Source organism: Pyxicephalus adspersus, chromosome 5, assembly GCF_032062135.1.
Source record: "Pyxicephalus adspersus chromosome 5, UCB_Pads_2.0, whole genome shotgun sequence".
Classification (NCBI taxonomy): Eukaryota; Metazoa; Chordata; class Amphibia; order Anura; family Pyxicephalidae; genus Pyxicephalus; species Pyxicephalus adspersus.
Window position 1 is genome coordinate 92,147,413 of NC_092862.1, and position 16,949 is coordinate 92,164,361.

The following is a 16,949-nucleotide window of genomic DNA, read 5'->3' on the forward strand; positions in this document are numbered from 1 at the left end:
CAAAAGTCTTACAGTCAGTCTTCTTTAAGGGGTAGCCACAGCTTAAGTACAAAAGACCTGCTGTGTCAAAGCTAGAGAGTTCTAAAATTATCTGGAAGCATTAGCTTTGTTCATTGTTTTGTAGGGATGGACGAAGATTGCCTGCCTGTTAACATTAAAACCTCTTCAAACTTCATTGAATGTGAACTCAAAAGTTATCATTATTGAAAAGCTGTAGATTTACCTTAGAGGGGGTGTGTCAGACCTCTGCAGAGAAACCACTGCTTTGACAAACAGAGAAAGGGTCTTTCCCTTAACATGCTGGCAGGGGACAGCTTTTCCAGCGCTAAATGCTTACTGTTCTTCTATTTCTATTATCAATGGGTTCTTTCTTGATAAAGAAATATGCTTTTCATTTTCTCTTCCACACCAGATACTTATGTTAAAAACTCTATTGCCTCAGAGCCTGCATATTACTGCTAGATAACAAGTTCGGTTTCTGAGTCCACTTCCATCACTTGCAAATAAGTGGGAAATAGAAGACTAGTGGCCTCAAAAAATCTATAATACTGTACATACTAGGCCTGATTGTTTAAACTCTCCAAGACTGAGGAAATACTATCATGGGGGATCCTTGTTGATCCCACAAACCTAGAATTGAGCTTTAATAAATCAGGCCCATTGCTTTTGTTGCAAACTTTGGGGTAACTTCTTGTTTTTTTTAAAATAAAAGGTGTACATTACAGGCTTACATCACTTAGCTTAGTAAACTAGGTAAAGGGCTACTGGCTTTACCCATCCAATCATGTGGATGCTTGTGATTTAAAATTGTTTGAAAAGAAAATATTTCCCATATCCACTAAGCTAGGGGAAATATCCCTTGCACAGTGATAATTCACTATGGTAAGTGAACATCTTGCATTCCTTTAGTAAATCACCCCATTCTGCTAGTCTCAAATTTCCTCCAGGCTCAATACATTCCTAGTTTGACCAGCCACTATAATAGGTTGCCTCTCTGGTCAGTAGCAAAGTTCTGGCAAACTATTTAATGCTGTAGCCTTGCTTTATTAGAATGGCTCAGCTTTTGGGCAGATCAATGTATCCCAAAGCACTTTGTATCTGTCAGCAGTTACAAAGTCACATTAAACTACAATGGTAATAGTAGAAAGAAACCTGGATTATTCTAGGTGCCAATTTTACCAAAAATCATGCTTTTAGCTGAAAAAAGCTTTTTTTTTTTTTTTACCATTTTTGTATAGAAATAAAAATCTTTAAAATCCTGTAGTAGTTTTAGAAAATAAAAATAAATAAACACATATTTGTAATATTGACAGTTTTCTTTAAATAAATCACACCTAAAGTGTGCTTATTAAACATAAAATAATTGTGTGAGACTTTTTTAAGCTTTCTATATTTATAAATACTTCTACATTTTCTGACTGGTTACTGGCTTTTTTGACATGCACAAATACTGTATTTAATATGCTGTATGTGTGTATAATTTTAGAATGTCGTTTTTTTTCCTTTCATTTTTTTTCTCTTTCTGTATTTTTAATTGATAAACCTTGGGTTGTAATCCTAATATCTGTGACTATTTTCAGTTGTTATTTTCTACATGCCTCTATGTGGATTTTTCACATTCTTTCTGTTTGTTGAAACCTGTTTCTTCAAGGAAAATGAACTAAACTTGTACGTTTACATTTATAAAACATTATTTTTTTTTAACTTTTTGTTTTAGGATAGTCATAGATATTGGACAGCAGCCTTAATGTATTTTATAACTGTATTCTATTTGTATGCTACTAAATAAAGTGGAATCGTTACATGAAAACAAAGTGTTTGTTTCCAATAATAAAATGGTTTTCCTGTATAAATATATTAAGGACAGAGTGCACTTTATTTATAAGTAAAATGTAATATTATAATTATCTCAAGTAAACCAAGAAAATATCTAATGTTTTTTTATTGCCCAAATTTAATTTTCTATACAACCTCTACATGATATGTATTATAAATATATATATTCATTATATTTAAATGTCTACTGCTAAAATGTAATTGTACTATTAAAAAAAAAAAGGTTTATATATTATTATGGTAAAACCTTTTGTCACACTTACCTCTTCCTCACGAATCTCTATCCTGTCAAATCAGCTGGCTAATCAGAAAATAGCCTCTTGACCAGCCCTGGCTATTTAGCTAGCTCACACACTGCACTCTGTGTTCCTGCAATGTGTCTCCATTGTGCCAAGCCCCTAATTCTATTGAGCTAGCTCCTGTTCAACTGGTACTTAATTCAGTGTTTCCTCTGTCCAGCTCCTGCGTTAACTCCTCGTTGTCCAGTCTGTTGGTTCCCAGCCAACTTCCCTATGCTGCTCCAGTGTTTCTGTCCGTCTGTGGTTTTCCCTTAGTCACCTGTGTCTCCTGTTACTCCCAGTGTCTCCTGTGTTCCCTGTGCCTGAAGTGGCCACTGTGTCACTAGTTTCTGTCTCCTGGATCCCTGGCAATTGACTCCTGGCATTTTTGACCTGTCCCCTCTTGCTTGCTGCCTCCCTCAACCCCAGCCTTCCTCAACTTATCTTCTGCTTTGTAATTTGGTACTGTGTTTTGCCCACCTTGATGTGCCCAAGGACCGCAACCTGGCAGGCTCTGGAGAAGACCTGATTACTCACGTTGGTCATTCTCAGGGCTCACACCACTTCCGAGCAAGCCATAGCGCCCCCTAGTGGTCCCTTCTCTCCATGCATGACACCTATATTCTGAGATATAAAGAGCATTTAAAAAACAGTAGGGTGGTGATTAGTGTCCTGACCACCTTTATGTATTTAAACCAAAATGGCAGACATAAGATCGGGTGACATAGCCTGCTGTAAATGGGAAAAAGCCCCCTCCGTCCATGCACAATCTTGTTGCCTGAAGCTGTTTACCCTTTTTTGGTAAAGTAAAAATGTTAGTTATAGAGGCCCGCTTTAGGTACCATGGTGTCCACATAACTTCCACCTATAATTCCCTATATAGAAGCAATTACGTGCCACTTTTCCGGGAACTTTACTCTCTCCTCCACAAATGGCGTACTCTTACCTTATCTTTTTTTGGTCTTTGTTAAGCAATCTTATGTGTGGGAACAGGCCTTGGGGAAGGAACCTCAGCGGGCTATCTGGAGTTTCCTTTTGCACACATAAAAATGCATGCAAGAAAATCCATACAAGATACTGATGCACTGATATCTCACCCCTGACAGACTACTCGCTACTTTCCTTACCACTAGTAACGTATGTTGGAGGTGTCAGTTGGTGAAAAGTGTATCCTCTCTATCCTTGGAGAGCTTTACTAAATCAGGCCCTATGTATCATATATTTTGGACTTGTCCAATTATTGTTCCATATTAAAAAAATGGCTAATGACCTAATTTGCTGGATTGAAACTTCTATACCCTTGGATGTAGTCACTCTTTTGCCTAAAAGCACCTTCTCTAAGCTTAGTAAAAAACTGGTATTACACATCCTGACAACGCCAAATGCCTCATCACTAGGCACTGGAAATCGGCCTCTCCCCCTGGCCTTTTTGATCTATACTTACGAATTGAGAATATCCAGTTAGTGGAATATTTTACAGCCTGGCTTTATGAGAGAGTTTACAAATATATGGCAATTTGAGCACTTATATCTGATTTCTTGTAATATATTTCAGTCACTTGCTAATCTTCCCCTCAGGGGCTAAATATTGAATACATATACAATAGGCTCTAATAATATTTCTAGGCTCCTACCGTTATCCCCCACCCCCCGATTCATATCCTTTTTTCATGTCCCCGGTTGTTCTTAGCCTTATTTCCTTTTTTGTTGGAATACATACAGTGATGCACCTTGTGGCATTAGTAAGCTCTTCTGGGCAGAGTTCTCTCCTCCTGTATCACTGTCTGTATTAGTCTGTCATTTGCAATCCCTATTTAATGTACAGCGCTGCGTATTATGTTGGAGCTATATAAATCCTGTTTATTATTAATAATAATAATAATAATAATAATAGTAATTGCTATATTTTTGTATGTTACTATGGTTTGTAAATGCTACCACAACTGATATTTGATATATTTGGATTTGTTTTTTTTTGTTCTATTGTGTATGTCTTCTATTGTTAATTCTTTCTGTTGTTTATGCACTTTTTGCATCTAATTTTAAAAATTTAATACAAGTACATTTTTGAAAAAAATAACTATCAGGGTGTTTGAATTGTTTGTGGCCACATGTGTTCCCCACTATCAAAGAACTGTCGTTCAATCTGTAAATTTGTGATCATGCTAAAGGTGAATATGTGCAAATCACTCTTAATGGTTTACTTTTTTGCTATGTTATCATGTCACAACGTGTCATGCAACCAACAGCTACCACTGGCTATCTGGCTAAACATTATTTAGTGAAAGCACATGGCCCTTTAAAACCTCTCTCATGTCTGGCCTAACTCATAGGCCACCTTTCCTTCAACCAAGTCATTCAGGCAGTCAGGGGATTTACAAACCTTATTGCAGGTTGAATTTCCATATTTGCACTAAAGTATTTGACATTTTTAAAAACATACATTTTATTTAAAATTTTGGAGATATGCAGTGCGCATGCGAAGGACCAGGTTATGGCAGCACTATGAGCAGGCTTTGTTCCATGCAGGGACAAAGGGACACATCTTCGGCACCACTACCAACAGATAACGGTGCCCTGGCTCTCCTCCGCTTCCCTGACTACCGCATTACCCGTGAAGAACAGATCTGATGGCATCTCGGACCAATCTCGGCGGCACCAATCGAAGCTATCAGCTAAGCCAGCCCTAGCCCTCGCTGCAGGCAAGATGATGTCTTGTCAGTAGACCATGTGGCCGCCAGCAAACCAGATTTCTTTTTGGAAAGCTTTCCCTCTTTATCACCACAGCAACCTCTCTAGGAACTGAAGGGCATGCTTGAAAGATTCCAGTCGATTTTGCAATCAGCCCTAGATTCTATAGCTAAACATATTACTGTCCATTTCACTAAGGAGAACTTGGTCACCCCACAGTGCAACTTGAGCACCGCATGGATGATGTTACAACAGTGCTTGAGGGCCATGAAAAGGACCTGGATAACCTGAAACAAGGTCCAGATCCTGCACCATAAACTGGAGGATTTAAAAAACAGGTCCCGCTGCTCCAACCTGCGGATCAGAGGGCTCCGAGAGTCAATCATTGACCTAACGTCTACAGCCACAGCACTGTTCCAAGAACTCTGTCCCGAGATTCCTATTGAGCGGTTGGAACTGGACCAGATCCATCACACCTTGATTTGGCCCAGGTCAGATGGCCCTCCGCGTGACATTGTGGTAAAATTCAATTGCTTTCGCACTAAGGATAGACTGTTGCAAGTCGCCCGCACCAAAGAGCCCCTGTCCTTCCAAGGTCATGCTTATCAGCTATTTATTGACCTGGCCCCAGCTACTATCCAGCATCGGAGGGAACTTAAACCATACCTGCGCATCCTCCAAGACCAGAAGACTGCGTACAAGTGGGGTTACCCCTTCAAGCTCCTTTTATCGGGAGAAATCAAGCGATCACTTCGCTTTCAGAGGCCCACAACGGCTTCTGCTCTTGGAGCTACCCATGCCTTCCTCTTTGGCTACATCTGAGCAACCAAAGGCTCCTTCAACTTTACCCCATGGTTTACAGAGACAACTCCAATGCTGAGATCATCCTGCTCATACCCACACATTTGATGCCAGTCAACCAAGTTCGCAGAGGGTGACCTGAAAAGCCTCACCTTGTATCTCTTCACGGACCTTTGCTTCTTTTTTCATACCCCACAGGGACCAATATGATCGTTCAAGTCTGATGGCCCAGCCTGGGTTCTCACCTTTTTTTGTCTGTGTTCCATGTTTGGAAATTAATGTGTTTATTAGATTGATATTTTTTGTTGTTACTGTCTACTATGTCTCCTTTTGGGCAAACAGAGCCTACACTTTTTTCCCTACCTGTACTTCTGCCTATGCCTTCTCCCTCCCTGGTCCACCACCACCCCTCTATTCCTCAGGTCATTACTCATTCAAGGGCAAACACCCTAGTCACGTACTACGTGCCCAACGAAGGCCAGAATGCCTTCTTTGCTAAATTTCTCCAGCTGATCCAAAAACATGTGCAGGGAGGTATAATTATGTGTGGGGATACTAATGCTCTTTTGATGCCATGGTTGGTTAAAAAAAGTCTGCAAAACCCAACAGTGCAACACAAGAAGACTACAGCCTGCTGGCTACCTTTCATACTGGTATGTTGGCGGTTTTGTGGAGAGAAACCCACTCTTCAAAATTAGACTTCACACACCCGCATCAGCTTCTCTCCTGCTATCACCACATCTTTGTTTCCACAACGAACCTCCCATTAGATCTACTGGTCTTACGCGGTCATGACAATGATAGCTTCACTTTTCCCTAGACCAGACTCCTTTAAATGGTCCCTAAATAACTCTCTTCTAAGCAATCCCACAGTGTGGCAGAAAATTCAGGCTGCACTGCACTGATTATTTTTCCCTTAACCATACTCCTAAGATCCTGAGGGAAACCTCAGCTGACAAAACGATCATTAGAGGCCGTTTTATTCAATTGGCCTCCCAGAATAAAAAGCAGCAGATAGCACAAAATTACTGTCTAGAACAGGAATATTCTATGTTTGAAGTTTGCTGCCACCCGTAGGAGGGACGTGGGAAAGAAGCTGTTCAAACACAGATCAATTTATACACTTTCTCTCTGGCTGAAAAGCAACTGGATAGCACCGCCATGGTGGATTTTCTGAACACACTTTCCCTGCCAGAACTCCCATCAGCTATGGTAGAGTTCTTGGAAGCCCCGATAAAGCAAGTAGATATCTTACAGGCTATCAAAAACCTCAAGAGCAACAAACGCCCAGGCTTTACGGGCACCTATTATAAATAGTTTGCTACAGACTTAGTGCCACACCTAGTGCAAGTCTTTAATGCTGTTCTGAAAGGGGGAGCCCTTGGAGCTAGCTGGCTGGAAGCAGCGATATGCATGTTACCCAAACCAGACACATGTTCCACCCCATGGTCTATTTATCACCTGATCTCATTACTAAACTTAGATGTTAAATTGTTGGGGTCTATCCTGGCTACACGCCTAAATAAAAGTAGTAAACCAGTTGATAGGGATGAATCAAATAGGCTTTATTCCTAAAAGAAAAACAGGCGGTAACATCCATCATATTCTACAGCTTACACACACACAGCATTCCTTCTCCGCTTAGATATTAAAAAGGCCTTCGACTCGGTCTCATGACCTAGAGAAATGGGGCTTTGGTCTGAATTTTTGCAGTTTTGTTATATAAGCCTTGTTTGCTTCTCCCTGGGCCTTTATGCAGTACGTGGGATATAGATCCCCCTACTTTCTCATAGGCAGGGGCACTAGACAAGGTTGCCCCCTCTCACCATTGCTGTTTGCCTTGGCGATGGAGCCACTGGCTCAGGCAAAAGTAGACCCCCTGGATATCACTGGAATAGAGATGGGCGGTATTTTTCATAAACTTAGTCTCTTTGCTGATGATGTACTACTATGCTTATCCAACCTTTTGGTGTCCCTGCCTAATGGTATGTCCCTTCTCCACAAATTTCAATCGGGCCTATAACTTAATTCTAACAAATGTAAAGCAATGAATATCACTTTAACGGCCACAACGGATTCAACTATCCAAGCTTCCTTTCTATTTACATGGAAGGAACGTCGTCTACGTTATGTAGGAGTATATATTACACCATCCTTTGAAACCATGTATGCTGCCAACATTCCAGAACTGGCCCGCTATTTGTTTTCTCTACTTGAGTCCTGGAAGAGGTACCAAACTTCCTGGCTGGAACACATAGCTTTGATAAAAATGACATGGCTGCCGAAATTGCTGCACCCCGCGAGGGTGCTACTAATCAAATTCCCTACCTCTAATAATAATGTTTTGCAAAAATGGGTTTTGGCCTTTATCTGGAACTTACGCAGACCTCATATACCCTGGCAGACCCTTTACCTCATAGTCAGGGGGGCCTATTGGTACCTCATCTCCCATCTTACTACACAGTGGCACAGCTTTCTCCCCTTACGGCATACCATGTTCCATCCGGGTCAGCTCATTGAGTTTCAATGGAAGTTGTGAAAATTTGCCCTGGTCTCGGTGGAGACTCTGTTGTGCAACCCCCCCCTGTGACTCAGTGTGGAAAATGGGAGGTTTAAAACATATACACTCCCCACTCTCTACTATAGTTGGAAATACCCTGTTCCCACCAGGACTGGAGGACCCCGCAGGTTTTAGTGGTGGGTGGACCATGGTCAATAGAAAATCTTCCACTTTCTGGGCCCATTTGGAATACTAAACTCGGCTGCAGTTCAGAAGTACCAAATCCCACCCTCTGAGACTTTCCAAACTATTGCAAGTCACCTACTTTATTCAGACTCGGTTAAGGGTGCCATCCTCTGCAGTAACTCTATTGGTATTTGAGAGCTTGTGCACTCGAGACCCTCAGGCGAAAGGGGTGATCTCAATGCTCCATGATATTTTGGTGCAGAGCCCCATTGTCCTACATGCACCACTGGTAAAGGGACATAGGCCATGAACGTGGAGCAGGAGGACTGGGAACAAATATAGGACGCAATGGCTCACTGCAGCATTAGCGCTTCGGCAATCAGGGCAAATTATAAATTGGTGATGCGTTGGTACATGGTGCAAGTCTGTCTATCCAAAATGAAATCCGATGTGAGGAACACATCTTTTCAAGGCTGCAACATACCTGGTACCCTGTACCATACTTGGTGGGAATGCCCTAAATTGGAGAGATACTGGACACATGTATACCAAATAGCGTACACTCTGCTGGGTCACTCCTTTCCTAAACATCCGGTGGAAGCGCTACTTAACCTGAAACTGGAGGTGTGCTCTACAGTCCAGTTTTGACTGCTTACGTACCTGTTCACTGCTGCTAAGATGGTGCTGGGAAAGCCTGGTGGTCTGCTACCCCAGAACTATAGCTCAGGTTAAAGATGACCTGGTTCCTGGTAAATAAAAAAATGTGAGCAATACTTACTGACTTTATTAACTGCTTTCATAGGGTTCAGTCACCATGGATTGAATATTAATACCAATGGGGTGGAACCAAACAAGTTTTATGCTTTAAAGTACAGGTAAACCAACCGGGAGACCAACTTTATCTAAAGGGGCACCGTTAAAGATTGCTATGACCTGATTACCTGTTTTTCTCTCCCATCTCTCTATTTTTTTCTTTCTTTGCCTCTCTTTGTTGAGTTTATTTGCACTTTAATTGTTGTGAATATTAAAGGCCAAACCTACCGAGCAGGGTGGGAGGGTTGCTCACCCCGTTAGGGGACAACCTCTTAAGGACAATGTCTCTCCCCATGGACAATGCTCATCTCCAAGGACAACTGCATGGACTTTAGGGGGGTGTTATTTTTATGAGTATGTTTTTTATACATCGAAAGAGATGGACATTAATTTTCTTACATTGTCTGTATACTTTATTTGCCTAACTTTATTAACCAGTTGTTCAGAAAGTTGGAATGTAAACTTTTTTTTGTAAAATTCTAATAAAAATTTACTGAAACCAAAAAAATTTTGCAGATATTATTTTCTAGATTATACTAGGTGAACCCACAGCTGCTTAGTACTTACATATCCAGACCTAGCAGTAAATGAGCTTTCATGCAAGCTATCACTTATCACTAGCTTTTTTTTAGCATGCAAAATAGTTAGGTAATTCATTGTATTTTATAAAAGCATCATATAGTTGCTTTGCATGCTAAAAAACATACCTATTTATTATTTTTTATTTGGTTCTTAAGTTGAAGAATGCTCAACTTAATAGTTTTCCATTCATGTTCATTATTTAGTCCTGATCCCTAATAATATAACTCTGATAGCCATGCCTTAGGCCATATAATGACAAATGATAATGAAACATCTATGCACTGTCAACATTCCACTGTTTTGAAACTTCAGCTATTTATCAAAACAAGAATGTCAGCAGCAGGTGGTATTGATCACTATTACTTTTCTCAAATATACCATCTGTCATGGATCCCTAGGAAACATTTAAGCTGGCAAAGTCACCTATTATTAGAGAGATGTGTCAGAAAACTAATTATTTTTACAAACATAGATGTTCTTTCCATATTACATGTAGATATTAGTCAGAATCACAGAGTTACACAGTTGGCATTAGTAATATAACCATGAAATAATGAATGCAAACACTTTTGATTTCAAGTTCTCTCTTTGACTTTTAAATATTTTGTCAAGACAGCAAAAAAAAAACAAGGCATTCGGAACAAACATTACAAATTATGTACATTCGTTAAAACTGGTAATTGTATACATGATACATGATACATTGTATACATGAAAAATAACCTAAAAAAGTTTTTCAAACTTAAACATGGTATATTTAGATGACTTGCATAAATATGTAGTTGAAATAGTCATATGTGAATTATTTTACAGCACAAAGGTTTGACAGTGATTCCAGTCAGTCCTGTGATTCAGCTATTCCAACTCCTTTACGCCAACCGATTGCTAGGCAACTGTTGCAAATAGCAGAATCATTTATTTCTGTGCTCATTCCTTTTGTAAACTTTTTAGAATAATTTGTATATCTGGGTGTTGTATAATTAGCTATATAAGTATATATATACAGTATATATATATATATATATATGTAGATAATATATCATGTACATCATTTGACAAATATTGTCTTAAATTAAATTAGGAAAGTTCTTCTTTTCACTTCTCCGATTTGTGCTGCAGACTTCTCAAAGATTGTATGCAAATATTGATTATTCTTAGGGCTTATTGAGACCTGTAAAATGAAGGATAATGAACAGACCTGTCTGGTCCAATGGTAACTGTTTTTTGCAAGTATTTTGGAACAGTAGAGCCAGCGATCCACTGCCTCAGGGGATACTCTACATGTAGCATCTACCCATGGCAGCCCAACAGAGAATGAATGGGAGCAAAATGTACCACTCATTGACATCCTCCTTCAAAACTGTAAACAATGATTCTGTAAGAACTAGCGCTGCAGTGCAAGCTTCTGGGAGCCTTGCATGAGCACTTACAGGTCTGAACCTACCTTTAAGATCTGTTTGAAATCACAGCTTTTAAGAATATTCACAGAACATTGATAGGTGAATATGACCTACAGCTTGTTTGTTAAATAGGGGTTGCAAATGGCAGACAGATACAGACAGTGACACAGGAGGAGCAGAGGACCCTGCCCAGAAGAGCTTACAATCTAAAAGCTGGGGAAAGCAGCACACAGTAGGAAAGAGATATAGAATGGTTGGTAGGTAGTGAGGGTTTCAGAGATAGAAGAAGATAGAAGAATAGGCAAGTTTGAAAAGATAGGCTTTGAGTGCTTTTTTAAATGAGCAGAAAGTAGGAGCAAACCAAATATAAAGTGGAAGACCATTCCAGAGAGTCAGCAGCCCTAGAAAAATCTTGAAGCTGTGCGTATGACAAGGTTATGAAACAGTAAGTCATTAGTAGGTCATTGGAGGAGCCAGGAGAGCGGCTAGGGGAGTACAGTATCTTTCTATAAGGTCAAAAAATGGAAGCCAATGAAGAGAACTACAAAGAGAGGAAGCAGAAGAGGAGGGGTGGGAAGGATGAATAGGTCTGGCTTTAGCATACATGATAGATTTTGGAGGAGAGAGTAAGGTTAGTGGAATACTGACTTTTATAATGAGTTTTATCATGTAAGGTGTCCACAATATATTGTTACCCTAATTATGGACTTGAATGATGTTTTGTTATGCTAGTTTTTTTTCATGTTGTGTTTATTTAAACAATAAAGATACTTGGAGAAACGTGTAATTTGAATACATTATAACGTGAATTGTGTTGCCATGGGTTTCATCTACTAAACACAACAGATTTAATACATTTTTGCTTTATGGGGTATCTTCTATAGATAAATATTTACTGATTTTGCTTTTATAACTAAGATTTTCGAGATTCGAGAGCACTAGTTTACGCCTTTAATTGTGGCTGTAAGTGGGGTATTAAATTTGTTTTTTTAAATGTATTTTTAGTTTAATGGTATCTATTAGTTTTTATATTATTTCTTAATATCCACCAATTTATTATTTATACACAGATACAAATCTTTGGGTATTGGTATATATGTTTAAACCTAGATGTGTTTCTGATTTATTTTACAGACTGCAGACTTGGCAGATGTACCTGAAGAAGGAGATTCATATTTATTGGATGTAAATAGAGAGCGAAGTGATAGTGGTGAGTTTTTTTTTTCTTAAATCGTCAATGCTATTCTGTGATATATGTCATATACTTAAAAATTTACTGCAAATTTATATATATATATATATATATATATATATATATATTAATACATTTATATATATATATATATATTAGATATGCCAACGTAAACAAAATTACATTTTTGAAATACTTAATGTCAACTTCCGATGGGTCAGCAAAATTTCGGTGAACAGATTTTGCGAAACCATAGGATGATTGAGGAAATCATATGATCCCCAGCACTAGAGGTTAATTAACCTCTAGTGCTCCGGGATCGCAGTGGATTCTCAGGGGCTGCATTTGTTCATGCAGCCCTGGGAATCCTGTGTGCCATCCTCGTCACTAGAGGTTAAATGGGGACAAGTCTCCCCATTCAAAACCTCTAGTGCCCTCTGATTGATTGGCTGAGGAAAGCTTTCCCAGAGAGGACTAGAGGTTTTGAATGGGGAGACTTGTCCCCATTTAACCTCTAGTGCCGGGGATCGCACACTGAGCTGATCAATAAATGCAGTCGGCGCTGCATTTATTGATCAGCACAACCCACAATCTTTTTTTTTTGATGATCAGGACAATCACTTTGAAGGCTCCAGCAGTAGTCTGCCATCATGTGTCTATCCCATACTTTTGTATCTTGATGGAACCTCTCCCCTTGTTCCTCACTGAAATCGTCAAGGTTTTCTGGAAATTTTTGCAAATGGCTATAGAGATAGTGTAGAAGTTGTGCACCATTCCTTTCTAATTTTGTGCTTTATGGTTACCCAAGGAGTTCTTGACAACCATGACATAGCTGTGCCAGGCAGAAGCTTCAGTATCAGTTATGTAACTTGTGACATTTTAATCATTTATCAGTTTTTGAATCTTGGGTCCATCAAAAATTCCTGCTTTTAATTTTTCAGTACTCAATCCAGGGAAGAATCTACAAATGTATTTGTATTTCAAAATTTTTATTGGATTTTAAGTTTTGCAACACAAAAATTTTTCATGAAAAAAAAGGAAAAACAATTAAAAGAATAAACAAAGAAGTAAATTTAATGAAAACATAGGTATAACAAGAACAAGAACATATTGTGTATGCGCCAACAATTGAACCCTTTGCTTTACAGAAAAATCCAAACTAAATTATCAATCTCGTCTATACATACAGAATATGAACAACACTTCATATGCAAGTGAATATTTCCCACAACAAACATGTTGAGACATTAGTCAAAAAACTGGGGCATAGAAGCGAGCTGTAGTATACTAAGATTGCACATTGACTAAACGTATAACATTTTCTTGTTGCGCCACATGACAAAAAATAAACAAAGAACCAAGAAAAACACATAACAACTACAAGGGAGGGGAGGAGGGAAAGGTGAGGAAGTTTGCAAAAAAAACGATCAATCACAAAGGCCTCATATCCTTAGCGGAATCAACATATTCCAACCTCTATACATTATTAAATACTGTCCAAGGTTCCCATATGTCATCAAATTTGTCTAATGAATTCTTCAGGGTATGAGTCAATCTATCATTGATCATAATCCAATTTAATTTGGCGAAAATGGGGTCTATAGATATCGAGGGTGATCTCCAATCATTGGCCAGCAAAATTCTGGCTGCCAGTAGAATCAATCTGATCAATTTCACAGTGGGTCCAGAAAGGGACACCTCAAATTTACTAAATAGAGCTGCTTCCACTGTACAGCAAATCGTTTGCTGCACAATTTTGGAGATCAGACTGAATACCTTGGTCCAATACGCCCTAGCTATTGGACAGGACCACCAAATATGCAACATAGAGCCCTGAGAGTCACAGCCGCGAAAACAAAAGGGTGAGGTGGATGGGAACATTTTCGCCAATCTAACAGGGGTAATACAAATGTATTTGAAGCAACCACTGTCCTTGTTCAGAGGTCCAACAAATTGCTTCATTAATCCCAACTTTATGTGTAGTGGTGGGAGAATGATTTTTTCTTTCTCAACCATTGGCTCATTATTGATGTTTGCTGAACCTTTTTTCAGGTTTTCCCTTGGAGGCCATGTCACTTTTTTTCTAATGATCCTGCTTTGCTCTACTATCCTACAAGCAGATGAAACATGGGTACTTTGTGTATCTTCTTTGCTGACCAAGTAGGAAGTTCACCATTTTTACCTCTATTGTCCTATAAACCGTTATTTTAACTTCCGGTCTCAGACAGTTCTTTTCTTTTAGCCTGGATGCTAAAAGTTCAGATGCTTGTTTTGACAGACTTTGGTCACGTAATAAATCTTTGAGCTCTTCTTAGGAGAACTCCAGGTTTGATGAAACACTTCCTTCATATTCAATTCCACTGCTAATTTTGGATTACACTCCAAACCCTGTATATCCTCTGAAGGAAAATTTTCTGAAGTGCCAATAATGATGGAAAATGTTCCTGTTTTCCTTATGTTGTCCCCTTTCGTGAAAGCAGTATTTTTACTAAGTCTCTATTAGCCTAATATTCACACAGATCTAAAATAACAAGAGATTTATTAACAGAGAAAAGTGTTAACAAGTAATCAAAAATTATTCCAAATAAAATAAATAATGATCACATGATCACAAGTAAAATGATATGTTACGCAAGGAGTCCGTCCTCTGTAACCTGCACCTTGGCTGGGTTCCATGAAGATTGGAGAGAAAAAAAGAGGTAGATATGGGGCAGTTGTCCCTTTTTATCTACCCCTAGGACCCCTTGCCACATTCAGCCACATCCATGCATCCACTTCCTACTCAGATGTCCTCCTACTTTCAGAAAAAAATGCTCCCAGGTTCCCGCTGATATTCTTTAATAGGTGTCATTAATGTATTGGGGGCAAGTCTTCTGACCTGGCTGACCAGCTGGTTCCGGCTCCTTTGGGTGTCATCTGATAACAGCGATGTTTACACGCCTGCAGGATATTTGGAGAAGTCCCTGAAGTAGATTTTGCAATGCACACACCCCATACCCATCAACTGGTATGGTGTGTCATTCCTGCTCACGAAGATGGATTTCTGGCTGCTTGGTTCCGACCTCCAGCTGGAATAATCTTGCAATTTTTGTTCTCAGAGGTATTTCAGAGGTAACCCCCATCAAGGTTCACCAACACCAAAATGAACCTATCATTTCCCAAAAAGGACTGATTAAGAGTCCTAATTTGCTACAATTCATGTTGCACATTCCAACATTCTCCATGTCGGATACAGGAATATCAGGGAGTGTACTGAACACTGGTATGGGAACATCAGCACCATTCGGCACAGGTCGTCTTGCTGGTTCCAAATCAGGGTACTCCCATTTGTTTTTCTTGTAATGATTGAAACCTTTTACATTCACAGCACAAAAATAACAATCATTATGATGATTTTTGGGCTCTTGCCATACCATAGGTGCACCAAATTTCAAACTTTCAGTTTTCCGTTTTTCCACTGATGTAGACATCTACAAGGTTTGCATAACATATGGGGAGCCCAATACTTATCTTTGTCCCCCAGTTTAATACCAAAATATGCAAGATATGCTTGTTTCACAAATTCTGTAATGTTTTACCACAAATGTAGCAAAATACAATAGGGTGATTTAAACAACTTCTTCTTGAAGAACTCGTATTTCTGTAAAAAAAGAAAATGTATGAATAAAAAGCAAAGCAGAACTTCTTGCTTCACTAACAGAAGCATATGCTTGGAAAGGGTGTAGCTGTAACTCACTACAGAAAACAAAATCATAACTTGACAACGTTCCTCACTAGTGATGGCTCACTGTGCTACTGTCATGATATAAATGCACTCTTTAACAGTTTGCCACAAGAGCATGTTCCATCGGAATGGAGTATCTTCATTGATTCCTCCAAAAGAAGCTTGAAAGCAGTCATACTGCATAATGGCAATTCCAAACCAAGTTTACTGATTGCCCATTCCATTAACCTAAAGAAGTCTTATGACAACATAAAGTTACTACTTGAAGCAATCCAGTATAAAACACACCAGTATAACATCTATGGGGATCTCATAAGCTTGCTGATGGGAATCTAAGGAGGAGTCACAAAATATTGCTGTTTCCTATCTCTGTATGCCACCCGATCCACGGGAGACCTTTATGTCAAGCGTGATTGGCTACCAAGAGATACCTATAAGCCCGGAAAAGGCAGTGACAAGTTTCTGTCTCTGGTTGATCCACATAAAATATTTCTGCCACCTCTCCATATCAAGTTAGGCTTGAAAAAGAACCTTGTAAAGGCCATGGGTAAATCAAACTCCATGGGTTTTCAGTTGCTTGTTGAGAAGTTTTCAAACATAGGCACTGCAAAAATGAAGGAAGGGATATTTATAGGGCCACAGATCAAGTCTGTTTTGCAGGATGATGTTTTCAAACAATCTCTCTCAGCAGCTAGAAGCTTGGGATGCATTCAAGTGGCTGTGTGAAATTTTCCTGGGCAACCATCACCTGTAGTTCCCGGACATTGTAGTGGAACTGCAGAGGTCTGCAGTTCAGTTTCCCATGTGACGTCACAATGGAACTGAACTGCAGATTACCTCTGCGGTTCAACTACAATCTCTGGGCACTACAGGTGATGAATTTGTGGACTGTATTCTTGTCCCCATTCATCACCTGTAGTCCCCATTCATCACCTGTAGTGCCCGG

General features: G+C 39.4%; 1 protein-coding gene across 2 annotated transcripts in view; it reads left to right on the top strand.

The window, feature by feature from the left end:
- Positions 1-16,949, top strand: part of STAC (SH3 and cysteine rich domain) — a 144,543-nt gene that overhangs the window by 89,481 nt on the left and 38,113 nt on the right. For both annotated transcript variants that reach the window (XM_072412126.1, XM_072412127.1), the window contains one exon: positions 12,222-12,297. In XM_072412126.1, coding sequence (XP_072268227.1) covers positions 12,222-12,297 — 76 coding nt within the window. The remainder of the gene's footprint in view (positions 1-12,221; positions 12,298-16,949) is intronic.